At 49.0% G+C, this 17182-nt stretch overlaps 2 protein-coding genes across 5 annotated transcripts in view; one reads left to right on the forward strand and one right to left on the reverse strand.

Moving 5' to 3' along the window:
• git1 (G protein-coupled receptor kinase interacting ArfGAP 1) overlaps positions 1-6925 on the forward strand; it is a 30626-nt gene extending 23701 nt beyond the window's left edge. For 2 of the 3 annotated variants that reach the window (XM_066695958.1, XM_066695959.1), the window contains 5 exons: positions 520-600; positions 815-918; positions 1143-1325; positions 1633-1696; positions 1833-6925. In XM_066695958.1, the coding sequence (XP_066552055.1) occupies positions 520-600; positions 815-918; positions 1143-1325; positions 1633-1696; positions 1833-2045 (645 nt within the window). In that variant the 3' untranslated portion in view covers positions 2046-6925. The remainder of the gene's footprint in view (positions 1-519; positions 601-814; positions 919-1142; positions 1326-1632; positions 1697-1832) is intronic. The other variant, XM_066695960.1, reaches the window with a different exon arrangement.
• Positions 6926-11464: 4539 nt separating this feature from the next.
• On the reverse strand, positions 11465-17138 carry tp53i13 (tumor protein p53 inducible protein 13). Of its 2 annotated transcripts, XM_066695961.1 has the most exons (9): positions 16556-17138; positions 15717-15791; positions 15557-15592; positions 15411-15469; positions 14769-14847; positions 14528-14656; positions 14163-14369; positions 13372-14017; positions 11465-12757 (listed from the first exon to the last, which is right to left on the reverse strand). In XM_066695961.1, the coding sequence occupies exons 1-9, from the start codon at positions 16652-16654 to the stop codon at positions 12642-12644; spliced, it is 1446 nt and encodes a 481-aa protein (XP_066552058.1). In that variant the 5' UTR covers positions 16655-17138; the 3' UTR covers positions 11465-12641. The 2 variants fall into 2 exon arrangements, with proteins under 2 accessions (XP_066552058.1, XP_066552059.1); XM_066695962.1 differs by lacking the exon at positions 15557-15592.
• Positions 17139-17182: the final 44 nt, after the last annotated feature.

Genomic DNA, 17182 nt, shown 5'->3' on the forward strand with positions numbered 1-17182 from the left:
GGCAGTCTGGGTCTGTAGCTGTGACAGCGGGCATTTCTGACACCCTGTATGTGTCCTATTTTCATGTGTGTAGAGCACCCAGTGTGTATAGTATTGTCCTCATACTGTCTGTGTGTATATCTGTGGGGTGTGGGGGTCTGTGCTCTGGGACTGGGGAAGGTGGCTGTAGTATTTTAATCTATGTTAATTATTATTTTTGATGATATCATCTTGCATTTATATAGTGCCTTTTACTATAAGGCATCCCAGAGTGCTTTGCAATCGAAGGGGTGGCTCACTTTTTATCCTCCAGTGACATATAGTGCTGCTAGGAGGGAGTGTTCTAAGGGGGGCTGACCACGCTCTCTCCCCTCTCTCCCAGTTTGGGATTCCAGATGTGACCGTTAATGCAACATCTGTACCTCTGTATACTGACCCACTGCTCTCCACTCCACTTTCTCTGGTCTCTCTCCCTCTTTCCACTACTACCCTTCTATCTCTCTCTCTCTCTCTCTCTCTCTGTTTTTATTGTGGTTTCAGGTTCGGAAGGGAGGACTGACTGGCCCCTCTCCCTATAGCGCACTCCACCTCTCAGGAACATCAGAAGGAGGGAGATACATGGTGAGATTATTCTTTCCTCCCTTTCTCTCTCTCTCTCTCCCTCCTTCCTGTCCCCCTCTAATTCTCTCCTCTCCACCTCCCATCTTTCTTGTACCAGCTGCTCTCTGCCCCTCTTTCCTTTCACTTCCTTTCATCTACTTCTGTATCAAATGTCTACACACATTCACTCACTCCATTTGTCTCTCTTCATCTCTCTGCACGCTGTCTCTGTCAGTCTCACGCACGCTCGCTCTCCCTCCAGGGGCCCAAAGGGGAGAAGCATGGCAGTGGCACGGACAGCGACTATGACAACACGCAGATACACGACTCCTCTCTCAGGTAAGTGGGTGCCAGGGCCGCCGTTGTACTTTCACAAGAGCACCAGTTTCCCTCCCTGCCCCAGTGTATAGTTTTCTCTCTCTGTACTTCCCCCTTTATAATGCCAACCTCTCTTACTGCCAGTGTTGAGGCCCATCCCAGGTGCTGGTGCTAACGATGTGTTTCTCCTTCTCTGTCTTTGTGTCATGTATGTGTGACTCTGTGTCTCTCTGTGTGTGAGATAGTGTGTCGGAGGGACGCTTGGGCCGGGGGAGCGAGGATGATTCCCGGGCAGAGCTGGAGGAGGGCGGCGACAGTGAGCCCGACCCCTCCCTGCCCTGCACTGAGGACGTCATCCTGAAGACCGAGCAGGTCACCAAGAACATCCAAGAGCTGCTGCGGGCGGCGCAGGAGTTCAAACATGACAGGTACTGACACGGCCGCCCACCACCCCCTCAACGCAAACTGTAATAATGCACCGGCACACTACCCCTGCTCCACACAGTGCAGTTCTGTTGTTGTTCAGGTAGAATATGGCCCAGGGAGACTACAGTACAGGTACAATAATGCGCTGGGACATTGTAGTAAATTGATACCATAGTCAGATAATACAGTGGACCCATACACTGTAGTACACATCTAATAACTGACCGGCACTTCTTATTTTGAACACTTTCCAACTGCACCAACAAAGCTGTTAGTGCACGGACTGACTGTGTGTCTCTGTGCCCTCAGCTTCGTACCCTGCTCTGAGAAGATCTACTGCGCCGTCACCGAGATGGCGTCCCTCTTCCCCAAGGTAAGCGGACGGTGCCTTTTTGTGTCTGTTAGTGCAGGGGCCAGTCAGTGTGTGTATCTTATTAACACAGCGCAGTGTCCAACCGGTGTGTGTGTTGACCCTCCTGTCCTGTCCTCTCCTCTCTGCCTGCCCCAAGCGGCCAGCCCTGGACGCGGTGCGCTGCTCGCTGCGGTTGCTGAGCGCCAGTGCCCTACGGCTGCAGAGCGAGTGCCGGAAGACGGTGCCCCCGGAGCCGGGCGTGGCCGTGGACTACCAGCTCCTCACCCAACAGGTCATCCAGTGCGCCTACGACATCGCCAAGGCCGCCAAACAGCTCGTCACCATCACCACCCGTGAGAAGAAACAGTGAGACGCGGAGAGGGAGGGAGAGGGGCTGGGGGGGCAGAGAGAGAGAGAGAGGCAGGCAGGCAGAGGATTGATGGAGAGAGAGAGAGAAGGAAGGGGTTGTTGTGAGAGATGAGGAGAGAGGTAGAAGGATGAGGAAAAAAGAGTGTGAGGATTGGTACTCTGAGAGAAGGGGGGAAGGAGGGAGAGATGCAGAGCAAGGTGAGGGAGTATCGCCAAAGTTACTGCACACTTGCCAAGACAAAAGACAAAATCACAGGAGAGAAGGGCATTAGAGAGAGAGAGAGAGGGAGAGGGTGGGAACAAAGGAATAGGCAGAGAGAGAGAGGGGAGGTGAGGAAGGAAGGTTGCTGGGAAAAGGGGAGAGGTCAGGAGAGAACGGTGGGGAGGACAGCAGAAACAGGCTATGAGATCCAGGTGGTAGTGTAGACCAAAGCAGTGTGCTCTCAGACCTCCGTCTCTCTCTCTCTCGCTCTCTCTCTGGGTCTCTTACTACAGAGAGTAACTCCCCACCACATCAACCACCCCCCCGTCACACACACACACACCCTCTCCCCAGCTGAATCGCACACACCCCCAGGGTCTTTCCATGTGGCCTCACCCCACTGTGGACTTCCTGTGGAGTTTGTCAGTGAATATACAGACAGACGGACGGACGGACAGACAGATGGCCTGATTTCCTCAGGGCTGCAGTACAGTGACTCTCTCATCCAGACGGCCGCCACCCCCACCCCGCTTTCTGAGGCGGGGAGAGGGCCTTCACAACACAGCCCGGCCTAAAAGCCCTCGCGGTTGGTAGTTCTGTTGTCATGGAAAGGAGGCCTAACCTTTTTTGTTTTTGTTTGTGGAAATATCTGTTGAACTGTACCTCTCCGGGACTAAAGTACTGACTAAAACACTGGAATTTATTTTTACATGTTTTTTTGTATCATTATTATTATTATTGTTGTTGTTGTTGTTGTTGTTGTTGTTGTTGTTGTTGTATTTTTTTTTTGTTTTGTTCTGAAAATGTTGTAAAAGGGGAGTTTGAGATCTCGCTGCTGTGGCTCACAGGTTTTTGTTTTTTCCTGTGCGGTGTTCGTTGGTCATGGGAAACTCACGAGCGCTGCCTTTTGCCTTTCCACAGTCCTGCGCCTCCTTATTAACATCTCACAGCAGAGGAACATTCCCACTAGAATATGATTTGATCCATTTTCAGGGGCATATAGGCTCTTATTTAACCTACCCCCCCTTTTCTGGATACCTCATGCTTAAAACCTTTCAGTTAGCAAACCTAGGCGCACCCAGTTCAAATCTGAAATGTATTGCTTTTTCTGCTTCACCAGTACAACCTGTGGGTTTGAACTGCCCTGCAACCCGAGTCTTACCCGTTCCTCCGGGGGTAGATTGATTAGGCGATTGGTTGGTTGACAGTTTGGCTCACATCCCTCAGCAGCCATACGCCACCCAAGAGAAAGTTAACAAGTGACCTGTTGCGTTGCGCTGTGCGAGTGTTGGCTGTTTGATGTCGCGGAGGGTCACGCCTTCAGCAATTCAGCTTGAGTGTTTGAGTTTTAAGACTGGGATTTTTTTTTGGACGATCTCTGCCCGGCAGCACAGACAGGCATAACGCATTGCTCAAACTGGAGAGCAAATCTGCATGGCCTACTGGCGCCACCGTTAAAAACCGCACCAAACAGACTCGCTCTGCTGCTTCCTCCGTGCCGTGCCAACAGCTGGAAAACAGCCGCCATAGCACTGACTCTACTTGCTCTGTGTAGTTGATTTGAGCCTCTGTGTAGTTTTATTATTGTTGTTATAGAGCTTGTCCAGTAGATGTGAATGTGTCCAGTCAGCCTGTATGTCACTGTTTTTCTGTCTGTTTTCTCTTTGCTCTGCCTTGAGAAGCCGGGAGTCCCATCTCTAAGCCTTATGCCTTCTCAGCAGAGGTTGTGAATTACCCTCTGCTCTTCTCTTTTCTTCCCTGCGGGTCAGAAAGCCATTCTGTCTGAAGCCTAATGCTGTCCAGATGTAGTCAGGTGTTGGTGGGGCTGTGTGCCAGCTGTGTGCCTTCCTTTGCAGCCCTGCCCCGTTTGTGCCAAGTCAGTCTGACGTGTTTTGCACTGTGCCATCTCTCAAACCGCAGCTCTTGCCTCCTTGACTCCACACTCCCTGTCAGCCCTGGACAGCATCTAACAGTGGCAGACAGCCAGTCCTCATTCACGGCAGGTTGGCCGAGGCTGTAATCCATGGGAACTTGCTAAAGGATCACACGTATTGAACATCTCTGCACTTTGTGGGGGAGAAGTTTACAGCAGTCCAATATGGTTCTTTTTTTGAAGTTGTGACAATTGCTATCCAAGCTTGTCGGTCTGTCTCGTTCTCGTTCTCGAACTGTGCTTCCTTATTGCGGTCTCCTCTCTGATACTGTAGAACGTCTGTGGCGTTGTTCTGTGGGCGTTCTGGGGGATCGTTTTTTTGTTGTTTTTGTTTTAATATCGAACAACAAAATATTGAAAAACTTGGATGGGTGAACTTGAACTCCCAGCTGTCCCCCTATTATCTTGAGACACTACCCTCCCCTCCCACTTTTCACTACAGTTGTGTTTCAAGTCTCACTGTACTTACACTGACCACAATTCCCATACAAGCCTCAGGGCATCGGTGTCTGTATTGTGCTGTGAAGTGTAGATATGACTGCAGTGTCAAGGTGCCATTCTGTGGATCCCCTTTGCTGTGACTTGGAAGGTCATATACCATCCCGGCCAAACCACTTAGATGAAGATAGCGCAGCCAAATGCACATTCTCACACTCTGAAGCTGAAGTTGTGGTAGATTATAACTATTAAGTTATGCAGCTCTCAGCCTAACTCCTGTACACGACTGGCATTTCTGAATCAAACTTAAGCTTGTATTACAATAATAATCATTATGGCATTCCTGGAAAAGCTGGATATGTGTTCAGGCAGCTCAGGGAGGGGCTGTAAAGTGGCAGATAGACCGGTCATCGTCAGAACTAGGGGTGGAATAGTGCAGCCGCCAGAGTGGCCGATAGACCCAGACTCAAGCCACAGCGTCCCCCACAGTGTGTGTGCAGACTTGTGACTCCCACCGCTTCTTTTTTATGTCACACGACTGTAGAATGTGTATTGGGAATGTTTAGAGTACACAGTGAACTGGGTCTTTCATATCTGTCTGATCTCGCTCTATATATGTCCTTCTCCCTCCAGCTCATTGGGGGGGGGCGGTCAGCTCTCTATTTTTCCATGTGTTTCCGTTTGTTCTATTTCCTCCTGCTGTGGAAAAGCATTTGCCTCTCAGTGAGCTGTTTGTGGAGAGCTGAGCTCAGTCTGAGGCCACCTCTGTTCTGGTTGCAGATACAAAGAGCCTTTCTAGAGATTTATATATTTATTCCTCCCCACTCTTTTCTCGTTACAGTTTTCTCTGACCTTTTATTTTCTTATGTGTTTTAATGTGATCTTATCTCAAAATTAACCCACGGACTCCCGAGCAGCAGGAGGGCAGCACACGGCCTGGTGCCTCTGAGTCATTGTAACGAGACGCGCAGAGGAACAGAACTGCCAAAGATCCACCAGATCACAACACTGTTTTCTGTGATGAAAGTGCGTCTCTTGTTGAAGTCGCTGCTGTGTGTGCGTCACCCTGGCTGTTCAGGAGCGCTCATGCAGCCGAGGCTCTCGATCTCCTCTGGCTCTGGTCACAGAATATAATCTTGGCGAGGGAGTCCCATGAACTGCTGAGCACCCCCTGCTCCAGTCAGGTGTGGTCTGGGGTGCTAGCCCAGCAAATCAGAATGCAGGATTCCTCTCCATGATGGGGGGGGGGGGAGTCTTATTAGTGTTTGTGGGGGAGTGTTGCCTGTTCCTCTCCAGAACAGTGTGATACAGTGTACAATCTGCTACAATTGTTGTTTTTTTGGGTGCCAAACTAAATTCCAGGTCTTTCTCTTTATTTTTTTTATTTTATTTTAAATTTACAAAAATACTAACATCGGGAATTAAATCCCCTTCACCATTCCTATTTAATTGGCTAGTCCTGTAGTTTGTGACTGCATGGAACTTCACAAAATCATTTTGTGATTTAAAGCTCTGAAAATTCCCTCCTGCAAACCCTGCCTATTTAAACAGTCTTTTAGATGGTATATTCTCCCACTTTGGGTCCCTGGAGGCAGATAGCTGTGTTTGTTTGGGAAGTAGGTGGTGGTTCCTCTTGGGCATTGACTGGTGTGCCCAGCTGACAGTGCCAAGGTCCTGTCCCACCAGATACCCTCTGCCCCACCTCCCCAAAAAAATATATGTGACCCCCTTAAGATAAATATTGGTATATATTTTCAGTATATTTTCTTAAAACTGTTATTAATATATGTTGGAGCTATCTGAAACATGATATTCGTTTTTTTGTTTTAGTTTTAATCATGAATCCATGTGTAAGGTATCGGGCAGGAAGTGACATGTGCACTTCTACTTAAGACCTGTCGCCAACCTGAGCGAGCAATAGTTTTGGTATAGTTTGTCCTTGTTGTTGCCTAGAAACAGAGCATACCAAACTGGGTAGTGATCACAGTTAAGAATCAGTTAATTACAGACTGTAGATAGAGACCTCCAGCAGTCTGTTTGTGTTCCCCTGTGGCAGGCATGACCCTCTGATAGAGAACCACAGTCCTAATGCCTGCTTTGCATACATGCACACATACACACACACCCTGCTGTACTGCAGTGGTACTGCACTGTGCCATGTCCTTTGTCTGCTGTGCACTTGCATAGCCCTCTGTGGGAGAAAGGTGATGAGGAAAATTAAAACGTTAAAACTGTATAAAAAAAAAAAAAAAAAAAAAAGTAAACTCAAATTGTACATTTGTAATAAATAAATAACATGTTAATTGTCTACAGTGATTCCCAGTGCTCTTTAATTTGGGGAGATTGTGTTCTTGGGAGAGTGTGTGTTTTAAGGTGCATGGCTGACCTAAGTGACCCCCTCACTCTCAGCTGGTCTGTTTCATGGAGTGTCTAGTCGAGTAACTGGGGTTAGTGGAGGTCGTGCAGTGTGCCGAGTATTGCCACGCTGAGGTAAAGCAGATAATTTAAACTTTAAATATTTGACTTTGATAACCTAACACCCCCCCTGAATCTCAGTGCATAAATGAGGGTTGGGAAATTCTGTTTTCAGTTCCTTCTTTGAAATTGGTGACACAGCGATGTCTTGAGCCACTTCCTCTTAATCTGTGCACCACACGGTTACAGCCACTTCATTCCACTGAGTCCAGCTGAAAACGGTCAGTCTGAGAGTTGTAAAGAGGAATTACTTGCTTTCATGTGCTTTTTGAAGGAGATGTAATCTATCATTATTTTTTATTAAGTCACACTTTAGAAACACCCCCAGCGGAGAAGGAGCTGTTGGACTGAGCTGCGAGATCTCCGGCAGCCGTGAGTTTTTCACTGCTGGAATTCCCCCTAATTGCCATAGTCTAAATTGCTTTATTGTTCTGCAGGGACTCCTACTGTTGTGCCACCGAGTTACAGGCCCCTGCTCAGGTTTTTATGGGATCTCTAAGCAAAGTATTGATGATTCTGGCTAAATGTCAGCTGATTTAGGAGATTAAAAGCAATAAAAGAAATCAACTTCGACACACATTTAATTGCACTCCAAGGTACAGGGTGGGAAAAAAACAAAAACCTTATTGGATCGTATTTCAGTTTCCAACCTTGCTATATCAATACTAAATCCCACTCATTGAGCAGGATGGCATCACAAGCAGCAGCAACAGCCCTGCAGTTAGGAAGTAGGCTTTTGTGGAGCAGTGGGCTCACTGTGCTCTATGCTGACTGCAGTGCTGCTCAGACCAGTAAGGCAAGTGACTGAACAACACCGGCCAGGTCCCTGCAGAAACCTGCACTCCAGGGGAAAAAACCCACAGAAAGTTCAAAGTTCACGCCCTGCCAATCCACTTCCCCTCCCTCTGCACACACTAAAGCCATGAACTCAGTGAACAGTTTGACACACTGGCAAATCAATAACATTTTACAGCTACAGCCCATTTGTCTGCTGGGTTTCATTTGACCTTCCATTAGCCACCCCACACCTGCTCTCTCACTGTGGCGACATCTTGCAGATAGTCTAAGTAAACAGCGCTTTCCAATATGAAGCCCCCTCCTCCTTCAGCAACAGTCCTGCTTGTGAATACTGATACCAGCCCGAAATTATAAACGCACTGCACAGATAAGCCTGACTAGTGACCACGATTATGGGGTACCATACAGAGCAATATACACTCACCTAAAGGATTATTAGGAACACCTGTTCAATTTCTCATTAATGCAATTATCTAACCAACCAATCACATGGCAGTTGCTTCAATGCATTTAGGGGTGTGGTCCTGGTCAAGACAATCTCCTGAACTCCAAACTGAATGTCTGAATGGGAAAGAAAGGTGATTTAAGCAATTTTGAGCGTGGCATGGTTGTTGGTGCCAGATGGGCCGGTCTGAGTATTTCACAATCTGCTCAGTTACTGGGATTTTCACACACAACCATTTCTAGGGTTTACAAAGAATGGTGTGAAAAGGGAAAAACAACCAGTATGCGGCAGTCCTGTGGGCGAAAATGCCTTGTTGATGCTAGAGGTCAGAGGAGAATGGGCCGACTGATTCAAGCTGATAGAAGAGCAACTTTGACTGAAATAACCACTCGTTACAACCGAGGTATGCAGCAAAGCATTTGTGAAGCCACAACACGTACAACCTTGAGGCGGATGGGCTACAACAGCAGAAGACCCCACCGGGTACCACTCATCTCCACTACAAATAGGAAAAAGAGGCTACAATTTGCACAAGCTCACCAAAATTGGACAGTTGAAGACTGGAAAAATGTTGCCTGGTCTGATGAGTCTCGATTTCTGTTGAGACATTCAGATGGTAGAGTCAGAATTTGGCGTAAACAGAATGAGAACATGGATCCATCATGCCTTGTTACCACTGTGCAGGCTGGTGGTGGTGGTGTAATGGTGTGGGGGATGTTTTCTTGGCACACTTTAGGCCCCTTAGTGCCAATTGGGCATCGTTTAAATGCCACGGCCTACCTGAGCATTGTTTCTGACCATGTCCATCCCTTTATGACCACCATGTACCCATCCTCTGATGGCTACTTCCAGCAGGATAATGCACCATGTCACAAAGGTCGAATCATTTCAAATTGGTTTCTTGAACATGACAATGAGTTCACTGTACTAAACTGGCCCCCACAGTCACCAGATCTCAACCCAATAGAGCATCTTTGGGATGTGGTGGAACGGGAGCTTCGTGCCCTGGATGTGCATCCCACAAATCTCCATCAACTGCAAGATGCTATCCTATCAATATGGGCCAACATTTCTAAAGAATGCTTTCAGCACCTTGTTGAATCAATGCCACGTAGAATTAAGGCAGTTCTGAAGGCGAAAGGGGGTCAAACACAGTATTAGTATGGTGTTCCTAATAATCCTTTAGGTGAGTGTATAGTACTGTGCAAAAGTTTTAGGAAGGTGAGGAAAAAATGCTCTAAAGTAAGAATGCTTTCAAAAATATACATGTTAATAGATTATATTTATCAATTAAATGCAAAGTGAGTGAAAAGAAGAAAAATATATAAATCAAATCCATATTTGGTGTGACCACCCATTGCCTTCAAAACAGCATCAATTCTTCTAGGTACACTTGCACAAAGTCAGGGCTTTTGTAGGCATATAGTCAGGTGTATGATTAAACAATTATACCAAACAGGTGCTAATGATCATCAATTCAATATGTAGGTTGAAACACAATCATTAACTGAAACAGAAACAGCTGCGTAGGAGGAATAAAACTGGGTGAAAACGGCCTTCATGGAAGACTTGCGCGCAAAAAGCCATACCTCCGACGTGGCAACTAGGCCAAGCAACTCAACTATGCACGAAAACACAGGAACTGGGGTGCAGAGAAATGGCAGCAGGTGCTCTGGACTGATGAGTGAAAATTGGAAATATGTTGCTGTAGCAGAAGGCAGTTTGTTCACCGAAGGGCTGGAAAGCGGTACAAGAATGAGTGTCTGCAGGCAACAGTGAAGCATGGTGGAGGTTCCCTGCAAGTTTGGTGCTGCATTTCTGCAAGTGGAGTTGGGGATTTGGTCAGAATTAATGGTCTCCGCAATGCTGAGAAGTACAAGCAGATATTTATCCATCATGCAATACCATCAGGGAGGCACCTGATTGGCCCCAAATTTATTCTGCAGCATGACAATGACCCCAAACATACAGCGACAGTCATTAAGAACTATCTTCAGCGTAAAGAACAAGGAGTCCTGGAAGTGATGGTATGGCCCCCACAGAGCCCTGATCTCAACATCATTCAGTCTGTCTGGGATTACATGGAGAGAGAAGCAACTGAGGCAGCCTAAATCCACAGAACTGTGGTTAGTTCTCCAAGATGTTTGGGCCAACCTACCTGCCGAGTTCCTTCGAAAACTGTGTGCAAGTGTACCTAGAAGAATTGATGCTGTTTTGAAGGCAAGGGCGGTCACACCAAATATGGATTTGATGTAGATTTTTCGTCTGTTTATTCACATTGCATTTTGTTCATTGATAATCTATTAACATGTCTATTTTTGAAAGCATTCTCACTTCAAAGCATGTTTTCACACCTGCCTAAAATTTTTGCACAGTACTGTACATTCCCAGTATTGACAACAGCTGGCAGTGTATATTGTTCATGAGAACTGGAGGGACACTGTGATAAAGATTGCTTTTTCCTCTGTTGCTGCACAGAATCATGTGCTATAATTAAACAGACCAGACAGTGTCCGGCCCTGTGAACACATGGACCATTCCTGCAGGAAGGGAGGGGGTAGTCGGTGAGCAGATCCAACGTGTACATCTAAGCACGGAGGAGGTGCCCCAATTCAGACTTGCACAGTCAGGTGGGAAAATCAGCCAACAGTGAGCTTCAAAAGACAGTCAGGCAGACAGCAACCTAGACAATTGCTGATCACACTTAAAGCTCCCTGGGAAACAGGCCAGTAGACCAATCCTGCCTTGCAAGTTTCACTTTCTCCCGGCGCCCCCTTTAAAACTGCATCCCTGTGAAGTGAAGACCCTTCTGATGAGTTTTGAGCACCTCCTGAACACAAACACCCATATTGTAAGATCCCACACAGGAATGGCTCTATGCAGGACACTTCAATGTAGCTTTTTGTCAATTTATATATATATATATATATAAAATTGAGCAGTTCCATTCAGTTTCCTGCTTATTATACTGGTGGAAAAATACATGTGTCTATAAAAACACTTAATAATCTGTGACAAATTGGCCCCTCTGCACTTCAGACAGTCTGGGTTTATAGTCAGGAACCTCATGCAGTCATTCAAGCCATACCCATGAATAACATCTAAGAATAATTAGATTAAGACACCAGCTTGTTATACAAGATCCTTTTAATAATGAAGAACAATTAAGTCATTCTCTCTCACAACTGTGGGGTCTGCATGTAAAGTAGACCAATAGTGTGTGTGTGTATATATATATATGTAGAGAGAGAGAGAGAGAGAGAGAACAGCCCCATTAATAAGTAATTTAAAAAACATGTTTCTGTGCCGACACATACCTGATATAAAAACACAAAGACTGATTGTGCATTGATTTCTCAGATTTGTGTAACTCCTGTCAAATCAATTACAGTGCAGAACTTAAGTGCCCCAACCCACCAATGTTTTTATGTAGGAGAAAAATTGCAAAGCTTCAGTCTCATGTATTTTGCGAGGCATTAACCCTCTCTCCCAGTCAAATGAACAATGGTCACGCCTCTCTGATTACTGAGGGATATTCTCATATTTAACCCATCACTGAGGTGATGATTAATAGTCTCTGATTTGCTTCACAGGACTGGCCTGATTCAAAGCAAGAGGTTCTGGCCTGTAAACCCAGTCATGGCATTCCTGCAATCTGAGCCCAGTAAAGCTGTGTTCCCCCCCTCCCCTACTCACACCGGGTAAGAGTGTTGTAAAACAGTCGACATATACATACAGAATTATACTTCAAAAACATCTGTGGTACCTCTAAACGCAAAAGCATGTCATTTAAATACATGGGTACAGTGAGCTTAACCACTTCTTAAACTGACAATGATGGTGTATAAAAACATAACTAGATTGGAACGTTCAGGAACACATCTGGGGAACGCCACTTTGAAACTGTTCTGTTAAAACCTGCTAAATGCAGCTGGCCAGCCCAAAGCATCTGCATCAACACAATCAAGAGCTCTGGGGCTGTACCGTAGTGTCTAGCTAGGAGGATTACAGCTCCTTAGGGTTTCCGTGTAAAAATAATTAAAACAATAAAATAAAAGGTGTCTCTGCTTCCTGGACACTCGGGCTACAAGGTAAGTCTGCAGTGTGGGGAGGGGAGGGTCAGGACGGCTGCTGCAGAGTGGGAGAGACCTGTGTGAGGCCAGTGTCCAGGACAGGCACTGAACTCCCTCCGCTCAGGGCTAGAGAGCGCTGCTGCAACAGGACGCCCCTCTCTTTGGCTGGCAGAATCCACGCCCCACCTCTCTGCCTCGCAGGCATCGCTGTCCTCTCTGCCAGCCGATGCCACTCAGTCCAACTCCTCGCTGCTAGAGGCCGGCAGCAGCTGGCTGCTCTCCTCTCTCCGGCCCTGCGGCACCCGTCTCTTCCTCCTGCTGCCCATCTTCAGCCTCCTGCGGATCACCTCTGCAAGAGACCGACAGACTTATTTTATAATTTATTTTATTCATGACTCCTGGCTCATAACTCTGTTTCAACTCATAAGCTCACTGGAGGCCAAACACCTTCAACTTATATTTACACATAAGAAAGCAATGGAGAGTATAAATACACACTTGGAAGGTTAGTTTCTAATGTGCCTTGTGTAGCGAGGAATTGTCCTATTGACCCTCTGTGTCTGTGGGATCTGGCTGTTTCTAACACTCCTCCCAGGAACTTCACTGGCCTTGACTGTCTAATTAACTGGATTAAATGAATACTTCTTTACAGGCTGCAAACGATGTGACGGGCAGTGTAGTGTACCGTCAATCAATACCAGTTTAAGCAGTGAGCATTAAAAGGCCTTCAAACAATGTCTGTGTCTAATTGAATGTTATTTATTACTTAATTGAGAGGAGCAGCTGGAGTACAAACAACAAGACACCAATGCCATCCAGGAGCTGGCACTGAGGCGCCCCCGCTCCACAGAGAGGGCCAGGCAGGAGGTAGGGAGCTAGAGCTAGTGGGTGATGTGTGGTGGAGCTGTGAGTGACTGAGTGTTGTGAGTCGGTGTGTGTGTAGCAGTGACGAGAGGTATGTACCTGCAACGCTGTCATAGCCGTCGTCGTGAGTGGGCCAGTACAGGCTGGGGGCCCGGTGCCAGTGTCGGTACAGACGGGTGTGCAGCACGGACAGTGTGAGCAGCACCAGCAGGAAGCCTAGGGCCGCTGCTGCCCAGAAGGCCTCCTCGGTGCGTGGAGTGGGCTGCCGCAGCGCCGCGCCCCCCGCGAGCTGCTTCTGCATACTGCAGGCACAGGGCACCGAGGTGCAGCCCACGCCCTCGCTGTGGCCCCCCTTCAGTTTAGAGTCTCCTCCATGTGTCTGCGAATCCGCGTGTCCTGGCTGTTTTCCTGTCTCAGTCTTCTCATCCCTGGCCTCCCCAGGCTGCACAGTTCTCTGGCCCGGATCGTGGGTTGCACCGACTCGACTCCCGTTCACTTGCTGCTCAGTGTCATTAGGCCCTGTGTAGTCCGCCGCCTTCCCCTGGCCCTCCCTGGACTTGGAACCAGGAATCTTGTTTCCGTCTTTCTTATTCCTTCTCTTTCTGGGTCCTGGGCTCCCAATCTCTCTCTTCCTCCTCCTCCTCCTGATGTCCCAGCCAGCTCTCTGGTCCCTCCCCTCTCCTCCTCTCCTCATCTCCTCTCCCCACAGGGTAGTGGGCGTCTCTCTGAACTGCTGACTGAGGGCCTGTGGGAGACAGACAGAATCAAGCCTGAGTGAGAGCATGTGAAGACAAGTTTGAAAAGATCTCTCCACCAGAAAAAGAACGAAATGACACACTGGGGCTGTAGTTTTTGCGGCTGCATTTTGCCCAAAACCCCCCTACTCTCACCCACAGGCTGGCCTGGGCACACCCCCTGTTGTGGACGTGTTTCGACCCCAGGGTGGCGGGGTGTACCAGCATCAGACGGTACCGCCCACCGCGGCGCTCTGGCCACTCCCGAGACTGGTTCATGTTCTGCTGCAGCCAATCAGAGAGCTCCGACAGGGCCACATGGGACATCTCTAGCGTGCGGCCCCAGGAGACGAGTGCAAGAGGCTGAGCAGAGGAGAGAAGAGAGGGATCAGCAACACTGCAGAACACCCCTATAGACAGGCAGAGAGGCATCCCACCTTTACAACGTTACCAGTGCGGAGGGAACCACACGGTGCACTAAAGTCAGCAGTGCCCATGCCCTGTGATTGGTCAGCACTCACCCGCGCAGGGCTCAGGCCTGGGAAGGGGGTGATGATGTGCTTGGGCACACAGGAGCGTGCCAGGGCAGCCAGCTGGGCCCGCAGGGAGGGCTGGACACATGGGTGGTACAGGAAGACAACCCCCCCGAGCTGCAGAGAGAGAGAGTGAGAGAGAAAAAAAAAAACTGAGCCAGTATCTCCCTCATTGGGCTGTACAGACGGTGAGCCAGGGGCTACTATCTGAGCACTGCCTCCGTCTTACCTCCAGGTTGTAGACCCAGCGCTGCGGAGGGCAGTACCGGTACTCCCCATACTGCGCTCGCATGGGGCGGTGTGGACCACTGGAATTAAAAACAGCGAGAGTGAGGCACACGAGACTTCCAATCCAGTCTGCTCCTCGAACAATCTCTACACTAGGGACAGGCTTTTCAGGCACCCCTGGACCACCACTCAAGACAGCCAGGACCCCAACTTTGAGAACCACTGTCCTGAGGCAGTGTGAGCAGCACGGTAACAGAGCTGGCCTGGCCACTGGGCAGAGCATCCTGGGGAATCCTTTCCTGTCGCCGGCTAAAGACACTGCTGTGAGTTGATTCGCCTTTCATTTTGACATCTCAGGGGGAGAGGGTGGTTTCTTTTTGTATATGCAGCAGGTCTGTCTGAGTGGCCAGAGAATGTAAAAATTACCTTGTGGGTTCAAATCCTGGGCGAGACACTCCTGTAATACCCTTGAGCAGTCTTTCACCCAGATTGCTCCAGTAATGTAACTCAGCTGAATAAAACCAGTTTCCCCAAGCAAGTCAATGTCAAAGAGGCACACAAATATATTCTGAGACTTCCTCTAAAAGAAACAACTCTGTCCGGCAGGTCTCCCGATCGGCCCACGAGCTACTGGGTCACCCACCTGTTGGGGATGGTCTCGTTGTACTGGACCGGCGTGTCCATGCAGAAGTGCCTGGGCCGCTGTTGGCAGAGGAGAAGCTGTGGTGAATGGACCAGGAGCAGGGTGGTGCACCCCAGACTGTAATAGGACGATTGTCACTGACTTACCTGCACATAGTACTGTGTGTCTACACTGGGCAGCCTCTGGAAGAAATCGGCTTCAGTTACAATGAGAAACGCGGCTGACTGGGTTGTTTTGGATGTGTGTGCGAGTGCGTGTATGCACAGGTAATAGGCAGTGTCTGGGTGTGAAGTCTGGCTGTATTACCATGTGAGGCCGTATCCAGGTAGGCCCCGGACAGCTGTACTCAGAGGGGGGCGGCAGGTCTCTCTCCAGGAGTCGCTGTCAAACAGAAAGCAGACGCATCTAATGTGAGTTTGTCATTGTCGTTTTCTTTTATTGTTTTTTTTCCTTCTTCCTTTGCATTTTCCAAAAAAAAGGAAATCACGTCTGCAGTTTAGGACAGTCGGGCCAATACAGCAGGGGGATGCAATCGTGGCCCCAAAGAGCCCCAGGGTGTACCCAATTCCACCCGGGCTCTTAATCACTAAGTTTAAACCCCTTGTATAGATGAGGGGTTCCAAGCCCAGCCATTATTATTTCCCGTTTAGCGACTCTTGCCTTGCAGAGTGCCAGTGCTGACGTGTGTAGTTACAGCAGGGCAGGAGGGCAGCTGGCACCGGCCCAGACCCGGAGGAGCTGCCTGCCTGGGTGTCCCATTACTTCAAATGACGTCTTGTTGGGGCTACACCTGCTACTGCTAAAATATGATAGGCGTCTTAGTGTATAAGACATACAAACAATAATAGGTTTCTATAAAACGGAGAACTGCATCTTTTGGGAGAGATCTTGCAGTTAGAAAACCAGACATAAATAAGCCTGGACACATCGAAGATAGGTCCGATAAGATCCGCCCGATGTGCAGGCATTCAGGGCCGATGCTGAGGTTTTCGGAAACGCACGGCTCTCCGCGGTCGTGTAGCGCAGTTTCCCGCAGCTCTGCGCAGTCCGACGCCGCTCCATCAATGGGATCGCTGGGCTCCTGCAGATCTGCGCAGAACTGAGCAGATCTGCGCTACAAGACCGCCACCACGGCTTGAGCCTACCTTCCCATCGTCGCAGCTCTCCGACAGCGACCGAGCCGCACTGCACAGCGCCAGGCAGAGCAGGACCCAGGCCGGCCTCCGCGCAGACGCACGCCGCATGTGTGCACAGGAAAACAATGCCGACTACAGACTTCGAAGTCCGGGGAGGTGCCGGCGCACCGCCTGGCTGCACCCAAGTGTCCGTCCTCGGCGAAACTTTACAAAAGCGCCCAGTGAGTCATGAAATATTGTTTTATAAAAGCGCACAGACGTCCCCGAGTGACTTTAAAAAGTAAGCGCTCGGATCCAGCCAAGTTGCGGCCAGTTTTCACGAAGTTCCCGCAGTCCGCACAGCCCGGGCTCCATGCAGACAGCAGGGCGCCCCTCTCTCTGGTCCCCGGCCGGGAGCTGCAGACTGGGGCGCGGTGCTCGTCCTGTCCTGCCGGCGGTCGTGTCCTGGGCACCGTGCGCGTCTGGCCATGGTCACATAATGCACACACTCGGGCGTGTTTGTGCGTGCAAACACGGACAGTAAACTACAGCGGCGCGGAGGGGCCAAACTAGGGCATTGCACCGAAAACGGCATTGCCGCACCGGTAAATCAGGTTGTTTCCTCGGCAGAGCGGTTCTATGGCCGTCTTTATCTTC

This window comes from Amia ocellicauda, chromosome 22 (assembly GCF_036373705.1).
Source record: "Amia ocellicauda isolate fAmiCal2 chromosome 22, fAmiCal2.hap1, whole genome shotgun sequence".
Taxonomy (NCBI): domain Eukaryota; kingdom Metazoa; phylum Chordata; class Actinopteri; order Amiiformes; family Amiidae; genus Amia; species Amia ocellicauda.